The 25,785-nt window shown below is 49.9% G+C and overlaps 1 protein-coding gene and 1 non-coding gene across 2 annotated transcripts; one reads left to right on the forward strand and one right to left on the reverse strand.

Annotated features, from left to right (window-relative positions):
- The first annotated feature begins 2,200 nt into the window (after nt 1-2,200).
- TRNAK-CUU lies at nt 2,201-2,273 on the forward strand. Its single transcript has one exon. It is a non-coding gene; the product is annotated as a tRNA-Lys (tRNA).
- Nucleotides 2,274-7,665: 5,392 nt separating this feature from the next.
- Nucleotides 7,666-23,992, reverse strand: ACTR10 (actin related protein 10). The gene is made up of 13 exons (XM_029079186.2): nt 23,787-23,992; nt 20,202-20,274; nt 18,578-18,660; nt 17,174-17,282; nt 16,392-16,499; nt 14,905-14,972; nt 14,418-14,497; nt 13,138-13,173; nt 12,006-12,085; nt 11,848-11,921; nt 10,494-10,575; nt 9,357-9,558; nt 7,666-8,271 (listed from the first exon to the last, which is right to left on the reverse strand). The coding sequence occupies exons 1-13, from the start codon at nt 23,861-23,863 to the stop codon at nt 8,090-8,092; spliced, it is 1,254 nt and encodes a 417-aa protein (XP_028935019.1). The 5' UTR covers nt 23,864-23,992; the 3' UTR covers nt 7,666-8,089.
- Between the last annotated feature and the right edge of the window lie 1,793 nt (nt 23,993-25,785).

Raw genomic sequence — 25,785 nt, forward strand, 5'->3', positions numbered from 1 at the left:
GGATTGTCTCCCCCTGAATGGAACTTCCCAAGCGCTCAGTACAGCGCTCTGCACATAGTAAACGCTCCAAGAATACGATTGAATGAATGGTCTCCATCAGTTGCCGAATTATACTTTGCCAAGCGCTTAGTACAGTGTTCTGCACCCCGTAAACACTCAATAAATACGATGGAATGAATGAGTGAATTGTCTCCGTCTGTTGCCGAATTGCTCTTTCCAAGCGCTTAGTACAGTGCTCTGCATAAAGTAAGCGCTCAATAAATACGATTCAATGAATGAATAAATGCTCTGCACACAGTAAGCACTCAATAAATACGATTGAAGGACCTGGGTTCTAATCCCAGTTCTACCTGTCTGCTGTGTGACCTCGGGCAAGTTACTTCACTCCTCTCGGCCTCAGTTCCCTCACCTGGAAAATGGGGATTAAGACTGGTAGCCCCATGTGGGACAGGAACAGTGTCCCACCTGATTACCTTGTATCTACCGCAGCGCTTAGTACCGTAACTAGCACATAGTAAGCGTTTAACAAACACCACAGTTATTATTATTATTCGTTCATTTGTATTTATTGAGCGCTTACTGTGTACAGAGCACTGTACTAAGCGCTTGGGAGAGTACAATATAACGCTAAACAGGCACATTCCCTGCCCGCAACGAGTTTACGGTTTAGATGGGGGGGACAGACATTAATAGAAATGAATTACAGATGCAACTTTAATTTAACCTTCCAGCGCTTAGTACAGTGCCTGGCACATAGTAAGCGCTTAACGAATATTATTCCGATGAATCAAGCAGTGGTATTTACTGAGCGCTTACAGGGTGCGGAGGACTGTATTAAGCTCTTACGAAAGGTCAGTAAAACAAAGTCGGCAGACACTTTCCCTGTCCGCAATGAGCTCAGTCCAGAGCTACACTGGAGATTCTAGTCATTCATTTATTCAGTCGTATTTATTGAGCGCTTATTGTGTGCGGAGCACTGTACTAAGCGCTTGGAAAGTACAGATGCAACTTTAACCTTCCAATTTCATTCTAATTTTAACTTTAATTTAACCTTAGTACAGTGCCCGGCCCAAAGGAAGTGCTTAACAAGTACCATAATTATTATTATTTTATTATTCCACAGCAGGGACCTGGGAGTCAGAAGGACCTGGGTTCTAATCCCAGTTCCACCACTTGTGTAGCCTCGGGTCAAGTCCCTTGACTTCTCTGTGCCTCAATTACCTCATCTGCTCTCTTCCCCCCCTTTTCAAAGCCCCCCTGAGAGCTCACCTTCTCCAGGAGGCCTTCCCAGACTGAACCCCCCTTTTCATTCATTCATTAGTATTTATTGAGCGCTTACTGTGTGCAGAGCACTGTACTAAGCACTTAGAGAAGCAGTGTGGCTTAATGGAAAGAGCACGGGCTTGGGAGTCAGAGGTCGTGGGTTCTAATTCCGACCCTGCCACCTATCAGCTGTCTGACTTTGGCAAGTCACTTCACTTCTCTGTGCCTCAGTTGCCTCATTTGGAAAATGGGGATTAAGACAGTGAACCCCAAATGGAACAACCTGATCACCTTGTATCTACAGTGCTTGGCACATGGTAAGCGCTTAACAGATACAATCATAATTATTATTATTATTATTACAGCGTTTTCCTCTGCTCCTCCTCCCCTCCCCATCCCCCCTACTCCCTCCCTCTGCCCTACCCCCTTCCCGTCCCCACAGCACTTGTTTATGTTTGTACAGATTTATTATACTATTTATTTTATTAATGAGGTGTATAGATATATAATTCTATTTATTTTGTTGGTGTTAAGGCCCATCTCCTTGTTTCGTTTTGTTGTCCGTCTCCCCCTTCTAGACCGTGAGGCCGTTGTTGGGTTGCCTCTATCTGCGGCCGAATTGTACTTTCCAAGCGCTTAGTACAGCGCTCTGCACCCAGTAAGCGCTCAATAAATACGGACTAAAGGAATGAATGAACAGATAAAGACAATCCCGACCCAACAGAGGCCCGTGAGCTCGTTGTGGGCTGGGAATGTGTCTGTTTATTGTTTCTTCGACTCTCCCAAGCGCTTAGAAGAGTGCTCTGCACCCAGGAAGCGCTCAATAAATACGATTGACTGATTGATTAGAGGGTTAAATCCGAAAATGACATAAAAAGAAGTAGGGAGCCGGGTTTCTGACCGTCAAGCAGAGAAATCAGGATGAAGGCCTTCACTTGCCCGGCTAGCTCAGTCGGTAGAGCATGGGACTCTTAATCCCAGGGTCGTGGGTTCGAGCCCCACGTTGGGCGAAAGCTTTTTTTTTTTAATTCCTTTTGTCTTTCCAATGGGATGCCTACCGCTTCCTCATTTGGGATCTTACTCCACTCCAAGATCCAGTCCCCTTTAACTTTTAATTTCCCACGGGAGCTGCGAAATGCCTTTGGATTCCCCCTTGGGAAGGCAGGGGAGGAGCTGCGCTGCGCATGCGTCCTCCCCACTACTTTGGGGTTGGGTTGTTCATTCAGTCATTCAGTCATTCATTCATTCAACCGTATTTATGGAGCGCTTACTACGTGCAGAGCACCGGACTAAGCGCTTGATACGTAGAATTGGGCCACACAGAGAGGCCATCCCTGCTCAACAAGGGGCCCACCGTCTAGAAGGGGGGAGACAGACGACAAAACAAAGCAAGTAGTCAGGCATCAATTCCATCAAAATAGATCAATAGTATCATATATTCATATGATTAATCAAATAGAGTAATAAATAATATATGCAAATATGCACCAGTGCTGTAGGGAGGGGAAGGGGGAAGAGCAGAGGGAGGGAAAAGGGGGAATGGGGAGGAGGGGCAGAGGGAAAGGGTTCATTCATTCATTCATTCAATCGTATTTATTGATTGTTTATTGGGTGCAGAGCGCTGGACTAAGCGCTTGGAACGTACAGTTGGGCGACAGATAGAGACCATCCCTGCCCAATAACGGGCTCACAATCTAGAAGGGGGAGACAGACAGCAAACAAAACAAGTAGTCAGGCATCAATTCCATCAAAATAGATCAATAGAATCATATATTCATATGATTAGTAAAATAAATAGTTGTAAATAATATATGCAAATATGCACCAGTGCTGTGGGGAGGGCAAGGGGGGAAGAGCAGAGGGAGGGAATAGGGAGGATGGGGAGGAGGGGCAGAGGGAAAGGGCTCATTCATTCATTCATTCATTCATTCAATCGTATTTATTGAGCGTTTATTGGGTGCAGAGCACTGGACTAAGCGCTTGGAACGTACAGTCGGGCAACAGATAGAGACCATCTCTGCCCAACAAGGGGCTCACAGTCTAGAAGGGGGAGACAGACAGCAAAACAAAAAAGTAATAATAATGTTGGTATTTGTTAAGCGCTTACTATGTGCCGAGCACTGTTCTAAGCGCTGGGGTAGACACAGGGGAATCAGGTCCCACGTGGGGCTCACAGTCTTAATCCCCATTTTACAGATGAGGGAACTGAGGCACCGAGAAGTTAAGTGACTTGCCTACAGTCACACAGCTGGCAAGTGGCAGAGGCGGAATTCAAACCCATGACCTCTGACTCCCAAGCCCGGGGTCTTTCCACTGAGCCACGTTGCTTCGCTAATTAATTAATTATTGACTAATTGACTAAAGGGTAAAATTGAAGACTTGAATCCGTTGTCCGGGACCTCGGAGCCTGAGGGATTTATTCCATCAGAGAGAATCCGTGGACTTGCACTTGTGCTTAGAACAGTGCTCGGCACATAGTAAGCGCTTAACAAATACCATAATCATCATTATTATTACAGTCCTCAGCACACAGTGAGCGTTCAGTAAATATGGACTGAATGAACTTGCCCGGCCCCTTCCAGTGGCTGTAATCTCGTTGTGCGCGGCGAATGGGGCTACCAACTCTGTGATATTAGACTCTCCCAAGCGCTTAGTACAGTGCTCGGCACACAGTAAGCGCTCAGTACATACCGCTGATTGATTGTATTTTAGGCTCTGTTCAGAACAGCGGGGGTGCAAACAGCTTGGAGGCACAAGGCAGCTCAGGGCACATCTTGTGTCTCCCCTCTTTCTTAATAACAGTCATCATCATAATAATGGTATTTAAGCACTGACTATGTGCTAAGCACTGGGGTAGATGCAAGGTGATCAGGTTGTCCCACGTGGGGCTCATAGTCTTCATCCCCATTTTACAGATGAGGTCACTGAGGCACCGAGAAGTTTAGTGATTTGCCCAAGGTGACGCAGCAGACACGTGGTGCGGAATTAGAACCCAGATCCTCCTGACTCCCTGCCCACAAGGAGATTACTGTCCCACCTCTAACACTGGCCTGCTAGAGGATAGTAATCAATGCTATTTATAGTTTGTACTGTACTAAGCGCTTGGGAGAGTACAACAGAATTAGCAGAAACCACCCCTGCTCCTAATGAGCTTACAGTCCAGAGAGACAGGCACTAATAAAAATTACATATATATATATATATTTTAAACTTGGTCTAATATAGATAGTGGTGTTTAAATTATAATGATAATAATGATGGTATTTGTTAAACAAGCGCTTACTATGTGCTGAACACTGTTCTAAGCGCTGGGAAAGACATAAGGTTATCAGATAGTCCCACATGGGACTCACAATCAATCCCCATTTTACAGATGAGATAACCAAGGCCCAGAGAAGTAAAGTGACTTGCCCAAAGTCACACAGCTGACAAGTGGCGGAGCCAGGATTGGAACCCACGACGCCTGACTCCCAAGCCCGGGCCCTTTCCACTAAGCCATGCTGCTTCTCTATTATATATCTAATTAGAAAAATCACACGTATGTAATTATAAATGAATATATTCATATATATAATTTAAACACCGCAAGTGCTATGGGGTTGGGGTTGGGCAAATATCAAATGATATGAATCTAGGATCTCGGGCAAGTCATTCAACCTTTCAGAGCCTCTTTCCTCATTCCACAACTCCTTGTTTTCAGGGAAGTGGGATTTCCAGGGATCCATGTACTTGGCAGGAATTTACCTGGGCTTCAGGGTCACCTGTAAAATGAGAATTAAATAGCTAGTCTCCCCTCCTCCTTAGATCAGGATCCCAGTGAAAGACGGTGTCTGGGCCCGACCTGATTATCTTGTATCTACCCCAGTACGCTGCTTGGTATAAAATGAGTGTTTACCAAATACCACCACCATTATGAGCATTTTATCATTAAGAAAGGAAGTAAAAAGGGAGAGGGAGTTGGTGAGTCCTCACCTACTCAATAACATATTGAGTTACGGGCTCAATAACTGTGAGCCCATTATTGGGCAGGGATCGTCTCTATCTATTGCCGAATTGTACATTCCAAGCGCTTAAAACAGTGCTCTGCACACGGTAAGCGCTCAATACATACGATTGAATGAATGAACAATAATAATTATGGTACTTGTTAGGCGCTTACTATGTGCCAAACACTATTCTAAGCACTGGGGTACATACAAGTTAATCAGGTTGGACACAGTCCCTGTCCCACGTGGGGCTCACACTCTTAATTTCCATTTTACAGATGAGGTAACTGAGGCCCAAGGTCACACAACAGGCAAGTGGCAGAGCTGGGAGAAGACCCCAGGTCCTCTGGACTCTGGAGGCCCAGAGAAGTGAAGTGACCTGCCCACAGTCACACAGCTGACAAGTGGCATTCCCTATCCTTCAACTGCCCACCCCTCCTTCCTCACAAAAGCTTTCTCGCTCTCCTTGTCCAGGGTCAGTCACGTTTGTCTTCCAGCTTGCTTGGGACCTGGGTTCTAATCCCAGCCCCACCACATGTCCGCCGTGAGTTTGTGTCACTCTGCTTCTCTCTGCCTCAGTTACCTCATCTGTAAGATGGGGATTAAGACCGTGAGCCCCATGTGGGACGGGGACTGTGTCCAACCTGATTAACTTGTATCGTCCCCAGGGCTTGGAACGTGATAAGCATTTAACGAGTACCACAATTATTATGAATCCCCCTTCTGGGTTCTACAAAGATGTTACCTTTTGCTTCTGAGCCCTTCTTGTCTGCTGAAAATCTGGACTTTGCACCGTCAGTTCCATTCACTCTTCCGAGCAGGAAGACTGAAGGAAATCTTAAAGCGGGGAACAGCTAGACCAGGAATCTCCCGGGAGCCGGCGGGGGGCCAGTGAGCGGGACGCGGCAATGGCAGGATTCAGGACGGTCCCAAACGAGCTGGACATTTAGTCACTTCATCACAGAGCCCAGCCCAGTGAGTGAAGGACAGGCTGTTTCGCTGGGAGACGGATGGGCTCCTGGAATCTGCTCTCCTCTTAATACACGTGGCGCAATTTAAAGATCGGCATGAACGCAATTCAAAAGCTGTCTCGGCAAATCTGAAGTTAAACCGACCCATTAAGGTGCCTATTTCTTCGCCTTTTGGGGGGTGTAAATCCAAATCCTCAATATCATCCAATCGAACAGATTGGAAAGCTGATAAAACGGGGAAAGAAAACTGATGTAAAATACATTAAGTTGAAGACGAATGAACCAATAAACCGATTTTCTCCCACTAGGGAGGAGAAATAAAGTGCTGTGCCCGGATTTACCTGGGGGCAGAGGCCGAGAATGTCTTCCCCTAATAGGTGTCCGTGACTGCGTGTACCAATGTGTATGTACATTCCAAGACGGCCCCCATCAGGACCCCGACTGGAATCCGGGAAGCAGGGGGCAGCTGGAGTTTCCCGGTGTACTGGAGTGAGTCCCTAACCAGAGAAAGTCTGTCAATTTTATTTATTGAGTGCTTACCGTGTGCAGAGCACTGTATTAAGCGCTTTAGAGAGTACAAGATCACCATCAACAACACATTCCCTGCTCGCAACGACCGCTTTAGCAACAGGCCTCCTGCCTCCCTGCACCCTCCCAAGGGTCAGGGGTCCAGGGGCTTGCCAGTTCAGCCGTGGTGGGATGGGGGGAAGGAGAGGGAGCTGATCAATCCATCAGTTGTATCGACTGAGTGCTCACTGCGTGCAGAGCACTGTTCTGAGTGCTTGGGAAAGTACGAGAGAGTTGGTAGACGCCTTCCCTGCCCACAGTGAGCTTACAGTCCGGAGGGGGAGAGAGACATTTAATGTAAATTATAGATATGGACACAAATGCAGTAGGGTTGAGGGAAGGGTGAATCTCAGGGCAAGGGTGACACAGAAGGGAGTCGGAGAAGAGGAAAGGAGGGGTTAGTCGGGAGGGGTTGTGCCTTCAAATAAGGTTTTGACCGTGGGGAGACTGACGGTCCGTGGGGTTTGAAGATGGGCAGGGTGTTCTAGGCCGGAGGCAGGACGCGGGAGAGAGGTCGGCGGCAAGATCGAGGAACAGTAAATAGGTTGGCATTAGAGGAGCGGAGTGTGTGGGCTGGGTTGTAGTAGGACAGCAGCGAGGTAAGGTAGGAGGGGGCAAGGTTGGCCAGAGGTAGTCTTCCCCTCCGTGGCTGAGAGAGCCCATGGCCATCTCCTTCCCACCCCGAAAAGGGAGAAGTGACCTCACCCCGGGCAGAGGCTGGGCTCCTGAGCGGAAAGAGCTGGCCACGGGGCATCCCTCGTTACCCCCGCCTGACCAAAGGGACCGTCGTCAGTTCAACATGGAAGAGCGTTGGGGCCAACTGAGCAGGTTTCCGAAGTAAAGGATGGCCCTGTAAATCCGGCAATAAAACAGCAGAATCGCTTTGAAGGGACCCATTTTAATACGTGAGACAACTCGCTGTGCATCACTGGACTCATGCAATCACTACACTACGAAAGTGGAAACTCGAGCAGGGCTTCCAAGGACTGGGATGGATTTTGGAACTGGAGAGGAGACACCCAAACCTGCAAATGAAGCTGTGGTGGGGGATTCGAAGGGATAAATATTCCGAGTTCAAGCGCTCACTTGAACAATTATCCCCATGAGAAAACCAAGCCCGACAAGGGCAGAGGCGGAAACCCTTTACGGGGGAATTCCCTTCTCCCACTCCGAAATCCTGCACCACCGAATCCCAGCTCTTACCACAGGTAATTCCTTTCCAAGTGAGTAATAACTGTTTTAAGATTAAATCAGCTAGGCAGAAGCAGGCTCTGTTCTAGGGTCAGCTTAGGTCTCACTTCTTTACTTCTCGGTGGAAAACGCTCTCTTCATCAGGGGCGGGGGGGCTTTCGCCACATCAAACACGATTTCCAGGGGCGGGTTGTTGAGCGAACACCAGTCTGGGATGCGGCCCGTCTGACTGTAATACTCTTTGGCGATTGACCGGCTCCCCAGGATGTCCTGCAGAGCGCCGAAGATGGCTCCTGTGTGGCAGAATTACGGAAGTCGAAGGACGGACACTTACGGGTGTGCGTACGCACCCACCCGCACACCCTGCCCCTCCTTCCCCCCCCAAAAAACCCCACCCACCACCTTCCCACACATCAGGGGGCTCATTTATGGCCTTAACACTCCCCAGCCCGTCCCACTACAAAACTACAAGGACGAGGGAAGATTTACCTCAAGCTTTCCGGGGGTTTTTTTGTATCTGTTAAGAGCTTACTACCTGCCAGACACTGTTCTAAGCGCTGGGGGTAGATAGAAGGTATTCAACTTGGACACAGTCCATGTCCCACCTGGAACTCTCAGTCTTAATCCCCATTTTACAGATGAGGTGACTGAGGCACAGAGAAGTTAAGTGATGCGTCCACGGTCACACAACTGACGAGGGACGGAACCGCGGTTAGAACCCAGGTCCTTCCAACTGCCGGGCCGACGCTCTACCCACCAAGCTGCACCGCTTCTCTAACGTAGGTACTTCTCCACCTACGGCACTGCTTTTCCTTCTGTACAGCTCGGCGTCGGCGGGAGAGCTGAGGAACGGGTTGAAGCGAGCGAAGTCCTCGGACTGGGTCCGTCGGACGTCATTCTCCCCTAGACTGCAAGCTCCTCATGCTCATGCTTTTTAACTCTATTGTACTCTCCCAAGTGCTTAGTACAGTGCTCTGCACATGACGGAAGCTGAGTAAGTACTACTGATTTAACATGGAGGATAGACTGAGAAGGAATGTGGCCTAGTGGATATAGCCCGGGCCTGAGAGTCAGAAGGACCTGGGTTCCAATTCCGGCTCCACCCCTAGGCTGCTGTGTGACGTTGGGCAGGTCACTTCATTTCTCTGTGCCTCAGTTTCACCTTTGAGATGGGCATTAAGACTGTGAGCCCCACGTGGGACAGGGACTGTGTCCAACCTGATTTGTTTGCATTCATACCAGTGCCTAGTACAGTGCCTGGCACACAGTAGGCGCTTACCAAACACCACAGTTGTTATTATTAACTGACTGGGATGGGCCACGGGATCCCTTTACTCCAGACAGAGCCCCGTTCACATCTAAGAGCCAGGTTCCTTACCGCCCAGCCAGGCCACACAATTGGGCTTTGCGGGGGACGTGTGAATTCTGAACGTCTTGGTGCCCAGCACGTCTTTGTATTTTGGTTTTTCCACCAGATAGCGGATTTCTGCCATCAGCCGATGCAGGAACCCGGGCAACATAGCGGTGCCGCCCATGACGACCACGTTCTCGGCCAGCTGCTTCCTGGTGTCTATGGGACACTGGCGGGAAACAGAAGGGGGGACGTCCAGTGAGGGGCAGATCTTTCTTCCACAGCTTCTCGCCAAAGTCCGGCCCTGCCTTGGAGCTCTCAGGGGCAGAGGGAATGGGGATCCCTTCCCTTCTCCATCGCCCAGTCTAGCCAACTTCCGTAGGGGGAGGGAGCGGTGGGATGACTAGTCTGTAAGTTTGTCGCGGACAGGGAATGTGTCTGTTTTCATTCAGTCGTATTTACTGAGCATTTACTGTGCGCAGAGCACTGTACAAAGTGTTCGGAAGGGTACAATACAACAATAAACAGACACGTTCCCCGCCCGCAAGCTAGCATTCAGTACAGTGCTCTGCACCCGGAAAGTGTTCAATAAATACGACTGACTGACTGAAGAGTCGCTTTTGAATTCCACCACTGCAGCGGCAGAGCCAGCGCTGGGAAGCGGTCCCCGTCGGCCCCGGGATCCAGACCCTTGAAGGCCGTCCAGCTTCATCCGGGCACTCGGCCGTAGCCCCGCCGGCCGGCCACCTCCTCCCGCTCTGACTGGGGCCGGGGATGCCAGAGAGAACGGGACACGATCGTCCGAGACAAGCCCGATCCCCTCTGAGAATGACGACTCCCCCCAGCCTAGGCCTCGAGCCGTAGAACTGGCTTTCAGGCTGCCGGTATTCCGGAAGATGCTCTCTGTAGCCCTGCCCAAGCCGCTCCCAAAAGCTTCTAGGAGCGAGTGTGCGATCCCCCTACCCCTCGCTCCGTCCCAGGCTCGCTCGACTCTTGGCCACAAAACCTTAGCACAAACATGAGTGCCTTGGTCACGGTCGATTCCTCAAAAGCAGGATAAAGGAGCTGCGGGCAACGGCAACGTTGCCCAGAGCAATTGGATTGCTTCGATTTTAAACGGCCGCGGCCTCTCACGCAACGAAAAAGCTCTTGAGAAGGACGTACCTGAATGAGTGAATCCAGAATTAAAGTGGCCACGGACTTCTCTTCATTGTCTTGTTCAAACAAGATTTCCACCACGGAATCTCTAGAGGGGTAGAAATCCGGAGAGTCACTTTGGGGGGTGAGGCGGAGAGGGGTCCCCACTGGACATTCAATCCTGATTCAGCTACGTGACAGAAGCCTGGATGGTGCTCAGATTAAAGTAAAATTTAATTTTTACTGAGTAAAATTTCCTAAACGAAACTCCAGCCTTTGACAGAGGAATTCAACCATTTCCAAATGAATTCGCGAAGGGACGTGATCATTTTTCCGGGTTTTCTAGCAAAAAGGTCGGTTGACCACATTCTGTTCTAGTCTCTGCGCAAGCTTTCTTCTGATATGGTGAACTCCTCGATCCTTCTGGATGCTCTAACTGCAGGCCCAAGATATCGGATGTAGCTAAGTCCCCTCCCCCTAATCCCCTGCATTTAAATGGTATTTGTTAAGCGCTTGCTGCGTGCCAGGCATCGTTCTAAGCACTAAGGTGGACAGAAGGTAATCCGGTTGGACACAATCCTTGTCCCACCTAGGACTCACAGTCTTAATCTCCATTTTACAGATGAGGGAACTGAGGTGCAGAGAAGTTACGTGACTTGCCCAAGGCCACACCGCAGACAAGTGGTGGAGCCAGGATTAGAATCCACGTCCTCTGACTCCCAGGACCGTGCTTCATCCACTAGACCCGCTGCTTCTCTAAGCAGTCTGCTTTCCAAAGCAGTCTGCTTTCCAAACTAATTTAGGAAGATGAGTTTCATCCTGCCCCTCAACCTACAGTTCTCCCGATCTCTGCTTTCAAACTGATGACTTGAAGGTTAATATCTAAACTCAGTTGAGTAGATAACATTTTACTGTGATCTGTAGACTGTAAGCTTCTCGTGGGCAGGGACTGCGTCTACCGACTCCGCTGTACTTTCCCAAGCACCGAATACGGTGCTCTGCCCACAGTAAGAGCTCAGTAAATACGATGTGATCCACTCAGGGACCAGCAGGCTGAGACAACTCCTTTTACCAGCAGAACTCTGACAGGACTTGGGACAAACACAAATTACACTCGGAGTTTGGTGCGTTTCGTTATGAAGAAATGCTAACCACAGAATTCGCAGTTCATCAAGGACAGAAAGTCGATCCCTGGGCGTATTTCAGTTAGTGTTCACTTGAAAACTACCGTTTCCCCAGGCAACGATTAAGCCGGTACATTTCCTCTTCTACAGAACAGAATTAATTTCTCACATTATAACGAATGCCGGGGCCGTGACAGAAACCCGCTGTGGCCACTGGCTGAACGATAAATGTAAACCTAGTCCGCTTTGTCTCTGACCTGATCGAGCCGACGACGTGTAAAATCTTCTCTCCGTCGAGCGGGTAGTCTACATTTGGAGGTGGCGGGGGCCGCTAAAAACACAAACGCCGGGGGTGTTAGGACGGGGCCGTCACCTTCTGCCTTCGGAAAAACCAGTAAATACGGATCCAACCTACCTCGGCGCTGCCATCGATGTTAAATTTTGCTGCCTGGATTTGCAGCCCTCGCTGTAGGTCGCTGACAAAACAGGTGCGCACTTAATGGAAAAAAAACAGTCAGTCCTTTCCCTTAAGCCGGGACTTGGGGCCGCTAATGGTTTGCTAGCGCTTGGTGTTACGAAACAAGCTGCAATCCACGGGAAGGGCAGCGTGGCTTAATGGGATAGAGCACCTGGGAGTCAAAGGACCTGGGTTCTAATCCCAGCTCCGCCGCAAGTCTGCTGGGTGAGTCCCTTCACTTCTCTGGGCCCCATTTACCTCATCTGTAAGATGGGGATTAAGACTGTGAGCCCCGGGTGGGACAGGGACTGTGTCTAAACTGATCACCTTGTACCTACCCCAGTGCTTAAAACCGTGCTTAGGACATAGTAAGTGCTTAACAAGCACCATTATTATTATTATTGTTATTATAATTACTATTAAGGGCCCAGAGGACCTGACTGCCTTCGCCTCTCTGCAAGTCTACCTGTCCTGGACTTAGCATGAACGCAGGTGGCCTAACTTGCACCTAATGCTATCCTGGCAGCAGAAAGTTCCTGCCCAAATCTACTGTTTAACCGTGGTGAGGTGAGGCCTGTCCGGAAGCAACTACAGCTTCTGGGCGTGAAGTCTGAGAGGCAGATGACTCAACACCTTAACGACTAAAAACCCAAACCCTCACATTTGGAAAAGGGATATAATCAATAAAACAGATCTCCCCCTCACATCGCTTTGACGACTCCAAGAATTCCAGGACGTTTTATAGCTTTCATGTTCGGATAATATGCGGAAAGCACAGACTCACCGCGATTTTTAGGCACTGTTACCAGTCTGCCACTGGGAACGAGTTTAGAATTCACCGCAGGCGACAGCCACCGATGGCCTCAACACAATTCCCGTCGTACGCAATGCAAAGTGCCATTTCATAAGCGTTCTCTAGTCACCCATCTTGTGCCTAACCCTACGAGCACGGCTACACAAAAACGTCAGAAAACTCCTCCAGCCTTTGGGAGGAAAAGCGGTGGATCCCACCGCACTGGGTGTGGACCCCAGTCAAGAGGAAGCTGTGAAATTAGCGGGAGAAGGAAATTTATCAGGTGGAGAGTTTTACCTTTGATGTCCTCTAAGATGACTTCTGGAACTGACCCTGAAAGAAAACAGACACTGTTTAGAAAATTGAAACTTTCAGTACATTCAATTTATTGGACTAAGAGTGCCGAGACAGAGCGGCAGTTGGGCATAAGCAGGAACTCTTTGGAAAAATAAAGCAGCCGCAAAGAGCAACTTGCTCTTTAGGAAAGCGCAATGCTTCAGTGGATTTAGTTCCAGGGAGCAGACTGAAGTTCCTAGCCTTTTAAAGCAGATTTCAATCCACCAACAGCATTGAGTGCTTCCTGTGTGCCGAGCACTGTACTAGGCGCTTGGAAGAGTACAACCCAACAATGCAGAAGACTCATTCCCTGCCCACAGTGAGCTTAGTCTAAGAGGCACATAGCAAGCACTCAGTAAATACCACTGATTTATACAATACCAAGGAATTGATATACACATTCCCTACCCACATCGAACTCCACGTTAATACGGCCAACGGCTGCCTAATTAACGCAAATTTAGCTGTTCCGTCGTGTGCTGCTGCAGTCTTCTCAAACTGAGACAGTCAGTATGACCCAAGCCCCAGGAAGATTCCACCAGCTCTCCTGGTAGTTCTGAGCCCTGGATGAAGATGGCACCGAGAGTTCAAAATTGGGCCAACACTTCCCAGCCTACTTACCCCCTCTTTCTGAGACTTGGGCTGCAGGAGTCTGGGAGGTGAGAAAGCCCCTACGGCAGGAGAAATTTTCCCCGCTCTGGAACCGGGCGGGCGGGAAGGCCGGCCATTCCAAGATGCCGCTGGCCAGTCAGGGGTTAACGCTGCCGCTCAATGGGCACCTTTGGAGGTTCTTTCTCATCCCACATTCCCTTCGGCACAAACTTCCACCCGGCATCCCATTCCCACCGTTCGGAGGCTGCGGTGTAATCTGTTTTATTCCAACGCTGGGGGAAGGACAACCTTTCCAGGTCCTCTTGCCTGCCGGGACCATTTTCCCCAGCACTTCGCCCACCCTGTTCCCACTGATTCTCACAGGGAAAGGGGATTCACTCGGAGCCGTGTTTCCCGAGGGCCTCAGATGAACACTGGGAGAGGTGGGCCGGGGTACCACCAGTGCAGCTAGAACTGCATTTCAGAGGGCAGCTTTCCCACGCTCAAACCACGGGGATCGGCGAGTGGCCCCGGCCCCGGGAGAAGAGGCTCCCGCCTAGCTGCCGAACAGGAGATGGGCATGAGCCAGAGCGGGCCCTTGTCCCCCGCCCCTCACCCAGCCTCGATGCGGGGTTCAGACCCGGCCTCACCCATCACTGACGGAAGATTCTGCGCTTTGGCTACGCTCGTGTCCACGGTGCATTGCTCCAAAAGCTGGGACTCCAGCTCCCTAAAGGTTGTGAAAAGTGACTGAAGTGAAAATGCGTTCATCCCAAGCTCGCTTCCTTATTCCCAGATGCCTTCCGGCAAAGAGAGTGAGATAATGTGGAGCCAGATAGACGTGAGACCGATTCATACCCAGAAACTCCTTATTCGATCAATGAATCGATTAACAGTACTGATTCAGTGTGGGTAGAGCACCTTACTAAAGTGCATGGAAGAGAACACTGCCGTTACAAGAGAAGATGACCCCTCATCTCAAAGAGCTCCGGCCTAGTGAGAGAGGCAGCCAGGGAATAATTCACAGCCAGAAGATGAGAAGGAGAAGGGGACGGAGGAGAAATGCCGGAGCAGACGCTGGAGTCTCTGGCGCTGGGATCCCGGGAAGCGGATCATCTCTGAGCGTGGGACACTCACCTGTGAAGAGCCTTCCCCCCAAGGGGGAGCGCTCCCCAGCAATTCAGAACCGGAATTCCTTCGTACACCTAGCGGCAGGGTCAAGGAATCCTTCTGTCCGCCCTAGGGAACGGTATTATTACGATAATAATTATTATTACGGTATCATATTGCGATTCCCACTGCGGACACGGTTCGAGGCAGGGAGAACCCGACCGGGTCGGCCTCTCGTTGCCCGGAAACGGCCGTTGGAGGGAAGCGAGGACCATCGATCCGCCTTCAGGTCCACCCTTGGAAGGTTGCTATGGTCTATTCGGCAGGGGATACCTCAGACCTCATGCGCCTCCATCCTTACCCTACCCCTCCTTTGCAACACAGCTGCTGGGTCAGAGCTCACCGGGAAGCGCCCGGGGCTCTGGGTGGGTGAAGCCGGAGATTTGGGGTGACCGGAATCCTGAACGTGGCCCGCTAATCGGGCGGGCTCTTAACCCAAGCACCTAACCTCGTCTCCACAGATGCGATCCTGCATCTATCGGGCAAACTGGGTGAACCGCGTTCAGAGCAACGAGATCTGAATCTTCTTTGGGCTGGGGTGGGCTGAGGCTGGACCCAGGGCTCCATGCAGCCGGGCTGCCACCTGGCAGACAGCGGGGCCCGGGATGCCGAAAAAGTTCATCCCCACCGACCCCTTCCGGTAAAGTCCCAGATCCCCATGGCCTAGTGGGGGACGGTGGGGAGGGGGAAAAAGGGTGCACACGCACTTGGAGAAACCCGAGGCCCAGATCCATTCCCGGGAAAGGTTGGATCGTTTTCCAATGCCTCCGCTCAGCCTTCCGACAACAGTCCAAAGGGCCCCTAGCTTGCCCGTGACCCTCAGTCAGAGAGAAACGGCACCTGAGGCACTAAGAGAATGTACCCTCCTCTGTTATTTTCCTAAGCTCACTCTGCCTCACTCAGTGGAAAGAGTCCGGGCTTGGAGGTCAGAGGTTCGAATCCGGACTCCGCCGCTTGGCAGCTGTGTGACTTTGGGCAAGTCACTTTCCCTCTCTGTGCCTCAGTTACCTCATCTGTAAAATGGAGATTAAGACCGTGAGCCCCACGGGACAACCTGATCACCTTGTATCCCCGCAGCATTTAGAACAGTGGTTTGCACATAGTAAGCACTTAACATATACCACCATTATTATTATTATTATTACGGTTCTGAAACAGCAGCCTGGAAAATCTCACCGTGGAAACACGCTCCTCTCACCTCTAAGAGCCCAATGGGTGGAAAACCTACCCTTCCCCTAAACCTACGTTCTGATATGAAATTAAAAAAATAATAAAAAACATGAAAATAATAATATATATGTAATGACAGTAATTACGGACCTCTGATTTCAGCTTTGGCTACAGGTTAACCTGCTCCAGAATACCGCAGACCTCTACGGGCTGATGGGGGTGTCAATGACCTGTTCTAGATTCACTTTGGGAACTGCCCATCGATTACTACCAACAAAAGATACAGGCAACACCAGGCTCTCCCGATAGCCGCAGTCTAGGACCATGGCCGAATTGATCCCCAGCGTCAGAAGAGCCATCAGGTGGCTTGGAGCAAAAAGTACAGATGGTACCTGTAAAAGAACCAAAAAGCTTAAAGGGAGAACGGTCGCTGAGGACGTGGAGGTTCAGAATGTCACTCTGTCATCGTATTTATTAAATGCTTACTGCGTGTACAGCACTATACTTGGGCTTGGGAGAGTACAAAACAACAATAAACGGACACATTCCCTGCCCGGGACGAGCTTACGGGTCTAGACGCTCAAGGAGTCTTAAAATTAGGCGGCGATCCCTTATCTAAAAATATCTTGTGGGGTTTGTGGAGAGTCTCCTTATGATAGGTGATTGGGGGCCGGCTAAGGGAGATCTTTCAGCCTTTGTTGCTCATTATCGATGCCCCTCAGAATCGGAATGATGGAGGTGAAGCGAGCAGCCTTGAGCTTCACCTCCATAGTCCAGTCTTAGCAGGAAAGAAATCCAAGCCAAGCCCCAAACACCTTCTCTGGGCCCCCTCCCCTTGACCCTCCCCAACCCTCCCCCGACCCTGTGGACCCAGCGCTGGGTTTCTGTGTCTCTCTCCCCCAGCCCCATCCCAAATTCACCCCCACTCTCAAAAGGAAAATTTCCCGCTCCTGCCTGGGACTGTGAATAACGGCTGCAACCGCCCCTGACGCTCAATACCGAGGCTCTGATTTCAGCTGCGAAAGGAGTCGCCCATTGGCGTGGGTGAGTCGAACGCAAGAGGTACCTCGAAGTACTTGAAAAGGACGCGGGTGAGAGTGTCTCTGAAGTGGGAGGGACACAGCACCGACTCGATCACCACCACTCGCCGGTCTCTCGGGTTCACCAACAGATGCCTGGGAAGGGAGTTCGGAAACGGATCTCGGTCAAGGGGAATCTGGGAACTGCCCCTTCCGGGATCTGCGGCGTCCCCGAGTCACCCATCTGGGTGTTTTACCGCCTCTGAGCCTTCACACCCGAAACACGGGAGGTCTGTGGGTGATGGGACACCCGCCACCCGACTTTTCACCCCAGGCGTCCTAGTGGGTGGCTGCCCCTGGACACGAACGATCGGCGACCACCGTCGCAGAGCCCGGAGGCCCTGGGGTGATATGGACACTAATCTCTGAAATGCCCCTGCAGGGAACAGACATGCCCACCCCTCATTCCGGATCAGAGTTGCCCACCAAGAAAAGGACCCTGCCGGACGGAGATGAGATCCACGCCTTTGTTCCCAGCCCCCCAGTCTCTTCGGTCACCCTTCTCTTGGCCTCTGTCCACCTATTTCAGCAATGGGCATCATGCAAACCCGTTTTCGACCCACAGGCAGAGGGACAGGCTGACCCTCACCCCAAACCAGGAGTTCCTCTGGGGAAAGGGGAGCTTGAGGCTCTCCCCATCTCCTTGTGGCCCCTAGTTCTGCTTCTGCATCAAGGAAAGCAGGGTGAGAAGGGGCCTAGAATTCACCTTATTTCATTTTATTAACAAATACCACAATTATCACTATTATTTCATTGAGCATGTCCGATGGGAGTAACTAAGTTCACAGAAACCCCATCTTTGAAGTGCAGTTTATGGAGGTTTGGGAAACCAAACACGTTGCTCTAGAAAGATTTCAATCAGCAGGCGATTACTGCACAGAGGGAAATAATAATCATTATTATTATAATGGCATTTGTTAAGCACTTACTATATGCAAAGCACTGTTCTAAGCCCTGGGGGGATACAAGGTGATCAAGTTGCCCCATGCGGGGCTTACAGACTTCATCCCCATTTTACAGATGAGGTAACTGAGGCCCAGAGAAGTTAAGTGACTTGCCCAAAGTAACACAGCTGACAGGTGGCGGAACTGGGATTAGAATCCATGACCTCTTTAAGCGCTTACTATGTGCCGAGCACTGTTCTAAGCGCTGGGGTAGATACAGGGTAATCAGGCTGTCCCACTTGAGGCTCACAGTCTTAATCCTCACTTTACAGATGAGGAAACTGAGGCACCGAGAAGTCAAGTGACTTGCCCAAAATCACCCAGCTGACAGGTGGCAGAGTTGGGATTAGAATCCATGACCTCTGACTCCTAAGCCCGGGCTCTTTCCACTGAGCCACACTAAGACACACAATCACAAACAAAAGGCAAAACATAAATCCATCTCACCTGAAGTATAACATGTGGATGAATTCCTTCAGGTAGGAATACAGTTCTTCCGTATTAATGTTGTATTGAACAACTTTAATAGGCTGCGGAGACATAAAATGTGAAAATAAGACTTGTAGCCATTTTGGTAACGCTGAACATGTTCTGAATCTGAAAAAACATCATTCAAGAATGCTGAAATGGTGAAAGATATCATTTTTCAATGAAGAAATTCCTGGTTGGGTTTCATTTTCTAATGCCATGCCTTTCGTAATATCAAGCAATGATATTATGCGGGGAGGCAAGTTTTAAAACGAAAGCTCTGTTTCGGTAAGTCAGAGATCATTCAAAGGCACAGGGAATTATATGAATGCTTTAGACTGTAAGCTCACTGTGAGCAGGGAACATGTCTACCAACGCTATTTTATCTTCTAACCACTTAGTACAGTGCTGTCCCCATAGTAAGCGCTCGATAAATACCATTGATAGATTGAGGAAGGCGATTATTCCCGCCCAGGTCAGGGCATCCCGGGCTCTGAACCCCATCCTGAGCTGAGCAGCAGAAATGTTAACTATAATAATAATACTTGTTAAGCGCTCACCGTTGTTAGTAGGGTTGTAGGCGCTGGGGTAGGTAAAAGCTAATCAGGTTGGACAGAGTTCCTGCCCCACATGGGGCTCCCAGTCTAAGTTGGAGGAAGGATTTACTCCTCATTGTACATATGAGGTAAAAGAGGCACAGAGAAGTTAAGTGACTTGCCCAAGGTGCCACAGCAGCCACGTGGCAGAGCCAGGATTAGAACCCAGTTCCTCTGACTCCCAGGCTCATGCTCTTTCCACTGGCCATGCGGCTTCTCAGTTATTCTCAACTATTAAATGATCGGCATGACTCCCTCAATGTCAAAATCAAACAAGCAGTGGTATTTACTGAGCACCTACTGGGTGTCGAGCACTGTACTGTGTGCTTGGGAGAGGCAGATAAGAGAGCTCAATCGGGGGCAGGGATTGCCGCTTTTTATTTCTGTATCGTACTTTCCCAAGCCCTTAGTACAGTGCTCTACACAGAGTGAGAACTTAATAAATACGGTTGAATGAATGAATGATTCCCCACTTGACTGTAAGCTCCTTTAGGGCAGGGGAGACAGTGGCTAAAAAAATAAAATAAAATAAAAAATAAAAATTACAGATAGGAGGAAGCACAACAGCTCTCGGCAAATTTTCCATTTTATTTTGCGCAATTGACCGGGCAAAGATTCATTACATAAAGTTGTAAAGCTTGTCTCCACACATTTTAGGATGAGTCATGAAGTGGAATATTACTTAGTTATGTGAGTCAATGAAAAAAAAAATCAATTCTCATTCCACTCATTGATAAGCCTTTGTTTGTGTAAGAGACACCCGTTTTTAAATTACAGGGCAAAGGTTTCAAGGATGAGTGAAGAGTTATGTGGAATGGCAGCCTGGTGATTCCCTGAAGAAAAACAAGAATTATAAAAGGAGACAGTGGAATAGACATATTTCCAAGTAGTGCAGTGGAATATTCGCTTTCTTTCTGAAACATTTCTCTTGACTATACATACTTCTTATTCAAAGTATTCTTTTATAACACTACATTTTAGGATACTATATATTAAATTGTAAATACCTTAGATATGCCAGGTTTCTTTATTTCACTAGGAATTATACATCTTGGCCCTGTTTCACCAGCAAATCCACACCTGAAAAAGGCAAATGGACATTTTTAAACCTTGAGGATTCCTTTCTTTTCTTTACATGGCTTGTAATTACTCAAGATCATTTTTGGGTGTCCAAAATGTGCGGGACACTGGATGAGGCGCTTCGAAGAATGCATTCAAGGTAGAAGACCCGACCCCTGCCCAAGAGGAGCTTACAAACTACTCTTCCAAGCGCTTAGTACAGTGGTCTGCGCAGTAAGCGCTCAACAAACACAAGTGAATGAATGAAAAGACTTAAAATAAGTTCCGAAAATCAATATGCACAAAAGTGTGATGAGAAGCTATACGTGTGGAAGTGCTGTGATGATAGTTGGGAGGATGTGACTCTGGGGGGAAAAAAACCATAATAATCAGGTTGGGGCTCCTGGAGGAGGTGGGGTTTCAAGAGGGCTTTGATGCTCGGCAGAGCTTTGGCCTAGCAGAAGTGAAGCAAGTTGAAGCCGGGTGGAAGGCAGCAACACTGGTTGAAAACTTGAGGGAATAATAATAATAATTATGGTGCTTGGTAAGTGGTTACTCTGTGTCAAGCATTGTTCTAAGCAATGGGAGAGATACAACTTAATCGGGATGGACACAGTCCTTGTCCCACATGGGGCTCACACTCTTATTCCCCATTTTCCAGATGAGGTAACTGAGGCCCAGTGAAGTGAAACGACTTGCCTAAGGTCACACACATAGACGAGTGGCAGAGCCAGGATTAGAACCCATGAAGTGACTTGCATAAGGTCACAGACATAAACAAGTGGCAGAGCCAGGATTAAAACCCATGACCTGGTGACTCCCAGACCCAGGCTCGATCCACTGCGCCAGGCTGCTTAAGTTTCTTCAGGGGAAAAAAAAAAAATCCCTCAGGTTAAATAATAGCGACAGTGATAAGAGTGGTATTGTTTAAGGGTTTGCTACCCTGTTATCTCCCCCAGCACTTAGAACATTCATTCAATCATACTGAGTGCTTACTGTGGGCACAGCACTGTGCTAAGCGCTTGGAATGTACAATTGAGCAACAGATAGAGGCCATCCCTGCCCAACAACGGGCTCACAGTCTAGAAGGGGGGAGACAGACAACAAAACAAGAAGACAGGCATCAATACCATCAAAATAGATAAACAGAATCATAGATATATATATACATCATTAACAGAGTAATAAAAAATATATATATAGATGAATGCTGTGAGGAGGGGAAGGGGGTAGAGCAGAGGGAGAGAGGAGGGGGAATGGGGAGGAGAAGAGGGGCGGAGGGAAAAGGGAGGGCTCGGTCTGGGAAGGCCTCCTGGAGGAGGTGAGCTCTCAGTAGGGCTCGAAAGAAGGGAAGAGAGTTAGTTTGGCGGATTTGAGGAGGGAGGGTGTTCCGGGTCAGCGGTAGGACGGAGGCCGGGGGTCGACGGCCGGATGGGCGAGAAGGAGGCCCAGTGAGGAGGTCAAGGGCAGAGGAGCAGAGTGTGCGGGTTAGGATGGAAAAGGAGAGGCGGGAGGTGAGGTAGGAGGGGGCAAGGGGATGGACAGCTTAGAAGCCGAGAGGGAGGAGTTTTTGCTTCAGGCGAAGGTGGACAGGCAACCACTGGAGGTTTTGAACAGTGGTTGGCACACAGTAAGCGCTTAATAAATACCATCCTTATTATTATTACAGGACAGGCCCTGTTCTATGCCCTGGGAGGAGAGGAAGGGGTGGAGGAGGAGGAGGAGAGGAAGGTGGGGGGAAAGGAGGGGAGAAGGAGAGGAAGAATAGTAACAATAATAATTTTGGCATTTGTTAAGTGCTTGGGGGGGAGGAGAGGAAGGTGGGGAGAAGAGGGAAAGGAGGGGGGGAGGAGGAGGAGGAGAGGAATAATAATAATGTTGGTATTTACTAAGTGCTTGGGGAGGAGGAGAGGAAGGTGGGGAGAAGAGAGAAAGGAGGGGAGGAGAAAAGGAAGGTGGGGAGAAAGGGGAAAGGGGGGAGGAGGGAGGAGGAGAGGAATAATAATAATAATAATAATGTTAGTATTTATTGAGTGCTTAGGGGAGGAGGAGAGTGGGGAGAAGAGGGAAAGAAGGGGAGGAGGAAGGTGGAAGAGAGGAATAATAATAATGTTGGTATTTATTAAGCGCTTGGGGAGGAGAGGAAGGTGGGGAGAAGAGGGAAAGGAGGGGAGGGAGGAGGAGAATAATAATAATGTTGGTATTTGTTATGCGTTTAGGGGAGGAGGAGAGGAAGGTGGGGAGAAGAGGGAAAGTAGGGGAGGAGGAAAGGAAGGTGGGGAGAAAGGGGAAAGGAGGGGAGGGAGGAGGAGGAGAATAATAATAATAACAATAATAATAATAATAATAATACTGTTGGCATTTGTTAAGCGTTTAGGGGAGGAGGAGAGGAAGGTGGGGAGAAGGCGGGGAGGAGAGGAACTGTCCATTCCAAGCACTTAGCCCAGGGCTCGGCACAGAGTCAGTGCTCAATAAATACGACTAAATGAAGGAATGAAAGAGGAAGGGGGGGAGGAAGGGGAAAGGAGAGGAGGAAGGAGAAGAGGAGGAGGAGGTTGTGTTGTTGTGTTGTGTGTGCGTCTGATTTTAGGCTGTGAGTCCGTCACTGGGCAGGGATGGTCCCTGTTGCCGAGGTGTCCATTCCGAGCGCTTAGCCCAGTGCTCTGCACATAGTAGGCACTCAAGAAATACGAGTGAATGAAGGAATGAAAGAGGAAGGTGGGGAGGAGGGAGCGGTTGTGTTGTGTTGTGTTGTGTCTGATTTTAGGCTGTGAGCCCGTCGCTGGGCAGGGATGGTCCTTGTCGCCGAGGTGTCCATTCTAAGCGCTTAGTCCAGTGCTCTGCACTTAGTAGGCGCCCAAGAAATACGAGTGAATGAAGGAATGAAAGAGGATGGTGGGGAGGAGGGGGAAAGGAGAGGAGGAAGGAGACGAGGAGGAGGTTGTGTTGTTGTGTTGTGTGCATGTGTCTGATTTTAGGCTGTGAGCCCGTCGCTGGGCAGGGATGGTCCTTGTCGCCGAGGGGTCCATTCCGAGCGCTTAGCCCAGTGCTCTGCACATACTAGGTGCTCAATAAATACGAGTGAATGATGGAATGAAAGAGGAAGGTGGGGAGGAGGTTGTGTTGTTGTGTTGTGTGTGTCTGATTTTAGGCTGTGAGCCCGTCGCTGGGATGGTCCTTGTTGCCGAGGGGTCCATTCCGAGCGCTTAGCCCAGTGCTCTGCACATACTAGGCGCTCAAGAAATACGAGTGAATGATGGAATGAAAGAGGAAGGTGGGGAGGAGGAGGTTGTGTTGTGGTGTTGCGTGTGTGTGTCTGATTTTAGGCTGTGAGCCCGTCGCTGGGATGGTCCTTGTTGCCGAGGGGTCCATTCCGAGCGCTTAGCCCAGTGCCCTGCACATACTAGGCGCTCAAGAAATACGAGTGAATGAAGGAATGAAAGAGGGAGATGGGGGAGGAGGTTGTGTTGTTGTGTTGTTGTGCGTGTTTGTGGAGGCCGCCGCCGCGCCGCCCGCTGGGGCGGGACACTGACTTGGTGAAGGCCTCTCCCAGGTCGAGGACGACGGCCGTCTTCTCCCCGCCGCTCCCCAGGCCCTCGTACAGCGGCATGACGGTCCGGAGCACAGCGTATCGCACAGCGTATCGCACAGCGTATCGCACAGGGCACCGCCCAACACGGCGCCGCCCAGGCCCGGCCCGCCTGAGGAGACGGGAGGGGGTGGGGGAGGGGCGCCCCGGACGTCGGGGCGCGCACGCGCGCGGGGGCCTCCCCCCCCCCCCCGTCCCCGCCGCGCATGCGCGGAGGCCGCCCCCGCCCGACTCCCCTCCCTCCCCTCGTAACCGGAGACCCCCCCCCCCACCCGCCCCCAGCGGCCGGCTGGAAGCGGCGATTGGCCTCAACCGCTCGTTTTTCCGATCCCAAGGCGCGGCGCCCGTCGCCGCCGCCTTTCCTGCTTCAAGCAGGCACCTCCGCGGGCAGCTTCGGGCCGGAGGCGCCAGGACCCCTCTCCTCCCCGTGACCTTCTCGCGCTCCCCACGAGAGGGCGCTCGTCCAGGCGCGGCTCTCACTGCTCTTAGTAATCATTCATTCAATCGTATTCATTCACTCACTCATTCATTCATATTTAATAATAATAATAATAATAATGACGCTGGTATTTGTTAAGCGCTTACTAGGTGCAGAGCACTGTTCTAAGCGCTGGGGGAGACACAGGGGAATCAGATTGTCCCAGGTGGGGCTCCCAGTCTTCATCCCCATTTTCCAGATGAGGGAACTGAGGCCCAGAGAAGTGAAGTGACTTGCCCACAGTCACACGGCTGCCAAGTGGCAGAGCCGGGATTCGAACCCATGACCTCTGACTCCCAAGCCCGGGCTCTTTTCACTGAGCCATGCTACTTCTCTATTTATTTGAACACTGGACTCGGTGCTTGGAAGAGACAACTGGGCAACAGGGAGAGACCATTCCTGCCCAAGGACGGGCTCACGGTCTAAAAGGGGGAGACAGACGACAGAGCAAAACAGAACAAAACAAAACATCATCAGGATAAATAGAATCATAGAGATATACACCTCATTAACAAAATAAATAGGGTAATAAATAATAATATATACAAATATACACAGTCCTGAGGGGAAGGGCGGAATGGGGAGGAGGAGCAGAAGGAAAAAGGGCCCAGTCTTTGTATATATTATTTATTGCCCCCTTTATGATTAGAATAATCATCATAATAATGGTATTTGTTAAGCGCTTACTACGTGCCAGGCACTGCTCTAAGCGCCGGGGCAGATACAAGCTGACCGTGTTGGACACCTTCCCTGTCCCACATGAGGCTCACAGTCTCAACCCCCATTTTCCAGGTGAGGGAACCGAGGCCCAGAGAAGTGAACACACTTGCCCAAGGTCACCCAGCAGACAGGTGGCTGCATGGGGATTAGAACCCATGACTTCTGACTATCCACTAGGCCATGCTGCTAGTAAGGGCTTTCTATGCGTCGAGCATTGCACTAAGGAGTGACTTAGGGCAAAAATGAATAAATAAATAAATGGTGGTGTTTGTTAAGTGTTTACTAGGTACAAAGCACTGTTCTAAGCTCTGGGGGATACAAGGTGATCAGGTTGTCCCCCGTGGGGCTCACAGTTTTAATCCCCATTTTACGGATGAGGTCACTGAGGCACAGAGAAGTTAAGTGACTTGCCCAAAGTCACACAGCTGGCAAGTGGCGGAGGTGGGATTAGAACCCACGCCCTCTGAGTTCCAAGCCCGGGCTATTTCCACTGAGCCACGCTGGGCAAACCACTTACCTTCTCCTTGCCTCAGTTCCCTCACCTGGAAAATGGGGACAAAACCCCCGTTTCGTTCTTCTACTTAAATTGTGAGCCTCAAAGGGGCCATCATTAACTTGGATCTTCCCCAGCACCTACTGCAGTGCTTGGCACATAATAATAATAATAATAATAATAATGGCATTTGTTAAGTGCTTACTCTGGGCCAAGTTCCAGGCTCTTAACAAATACTGTATTTTGAAAAAT

This window comes from Ornithorhynchus anatinus, chromosome 14 (genome assembly GCF_004115215.2).
Source record: "Ornithorhynchus anatinus isolate Pmale09 chromosome 14, mOrnAna1.pri.v4, whole genome shotgun sequence".
In the NCBI taxonomy this organism is placed as follows: domain Eukaryota; kingdom Metazoa; phylum Chordata; class Mammalia; order Monotremata; family Ornithorhynchidae; genus Ornithorhynchus; species Ornithorhynchus anatinus.

Excerpts from the sequence above, each read along its gene's own strand:
- ACTR10 (XM_029079186.2), bottom strand. The coding sequence starts at position 23,863 with ATGCCGCTGTACGAGGGCCTGGGGAGCGGCGGGGAGAAGACGGCCGTC. Across the intron at positions 14,498-14,904 it reads GGGGGGAAGGCTCTTCACAG|GGAGCTGGAGTCCCAGCTTT; the intron begins GTGAGTGTCCCA and ends CACAACCTTTAG. Across the intron at positions 9,559-10,493 it reads TTCTGGATTCACTCATTCAG|TGTCCCATAGACACCAGGAA; the intron begins GTACGTCCTTCT and ends GTTTCCCGCCAG.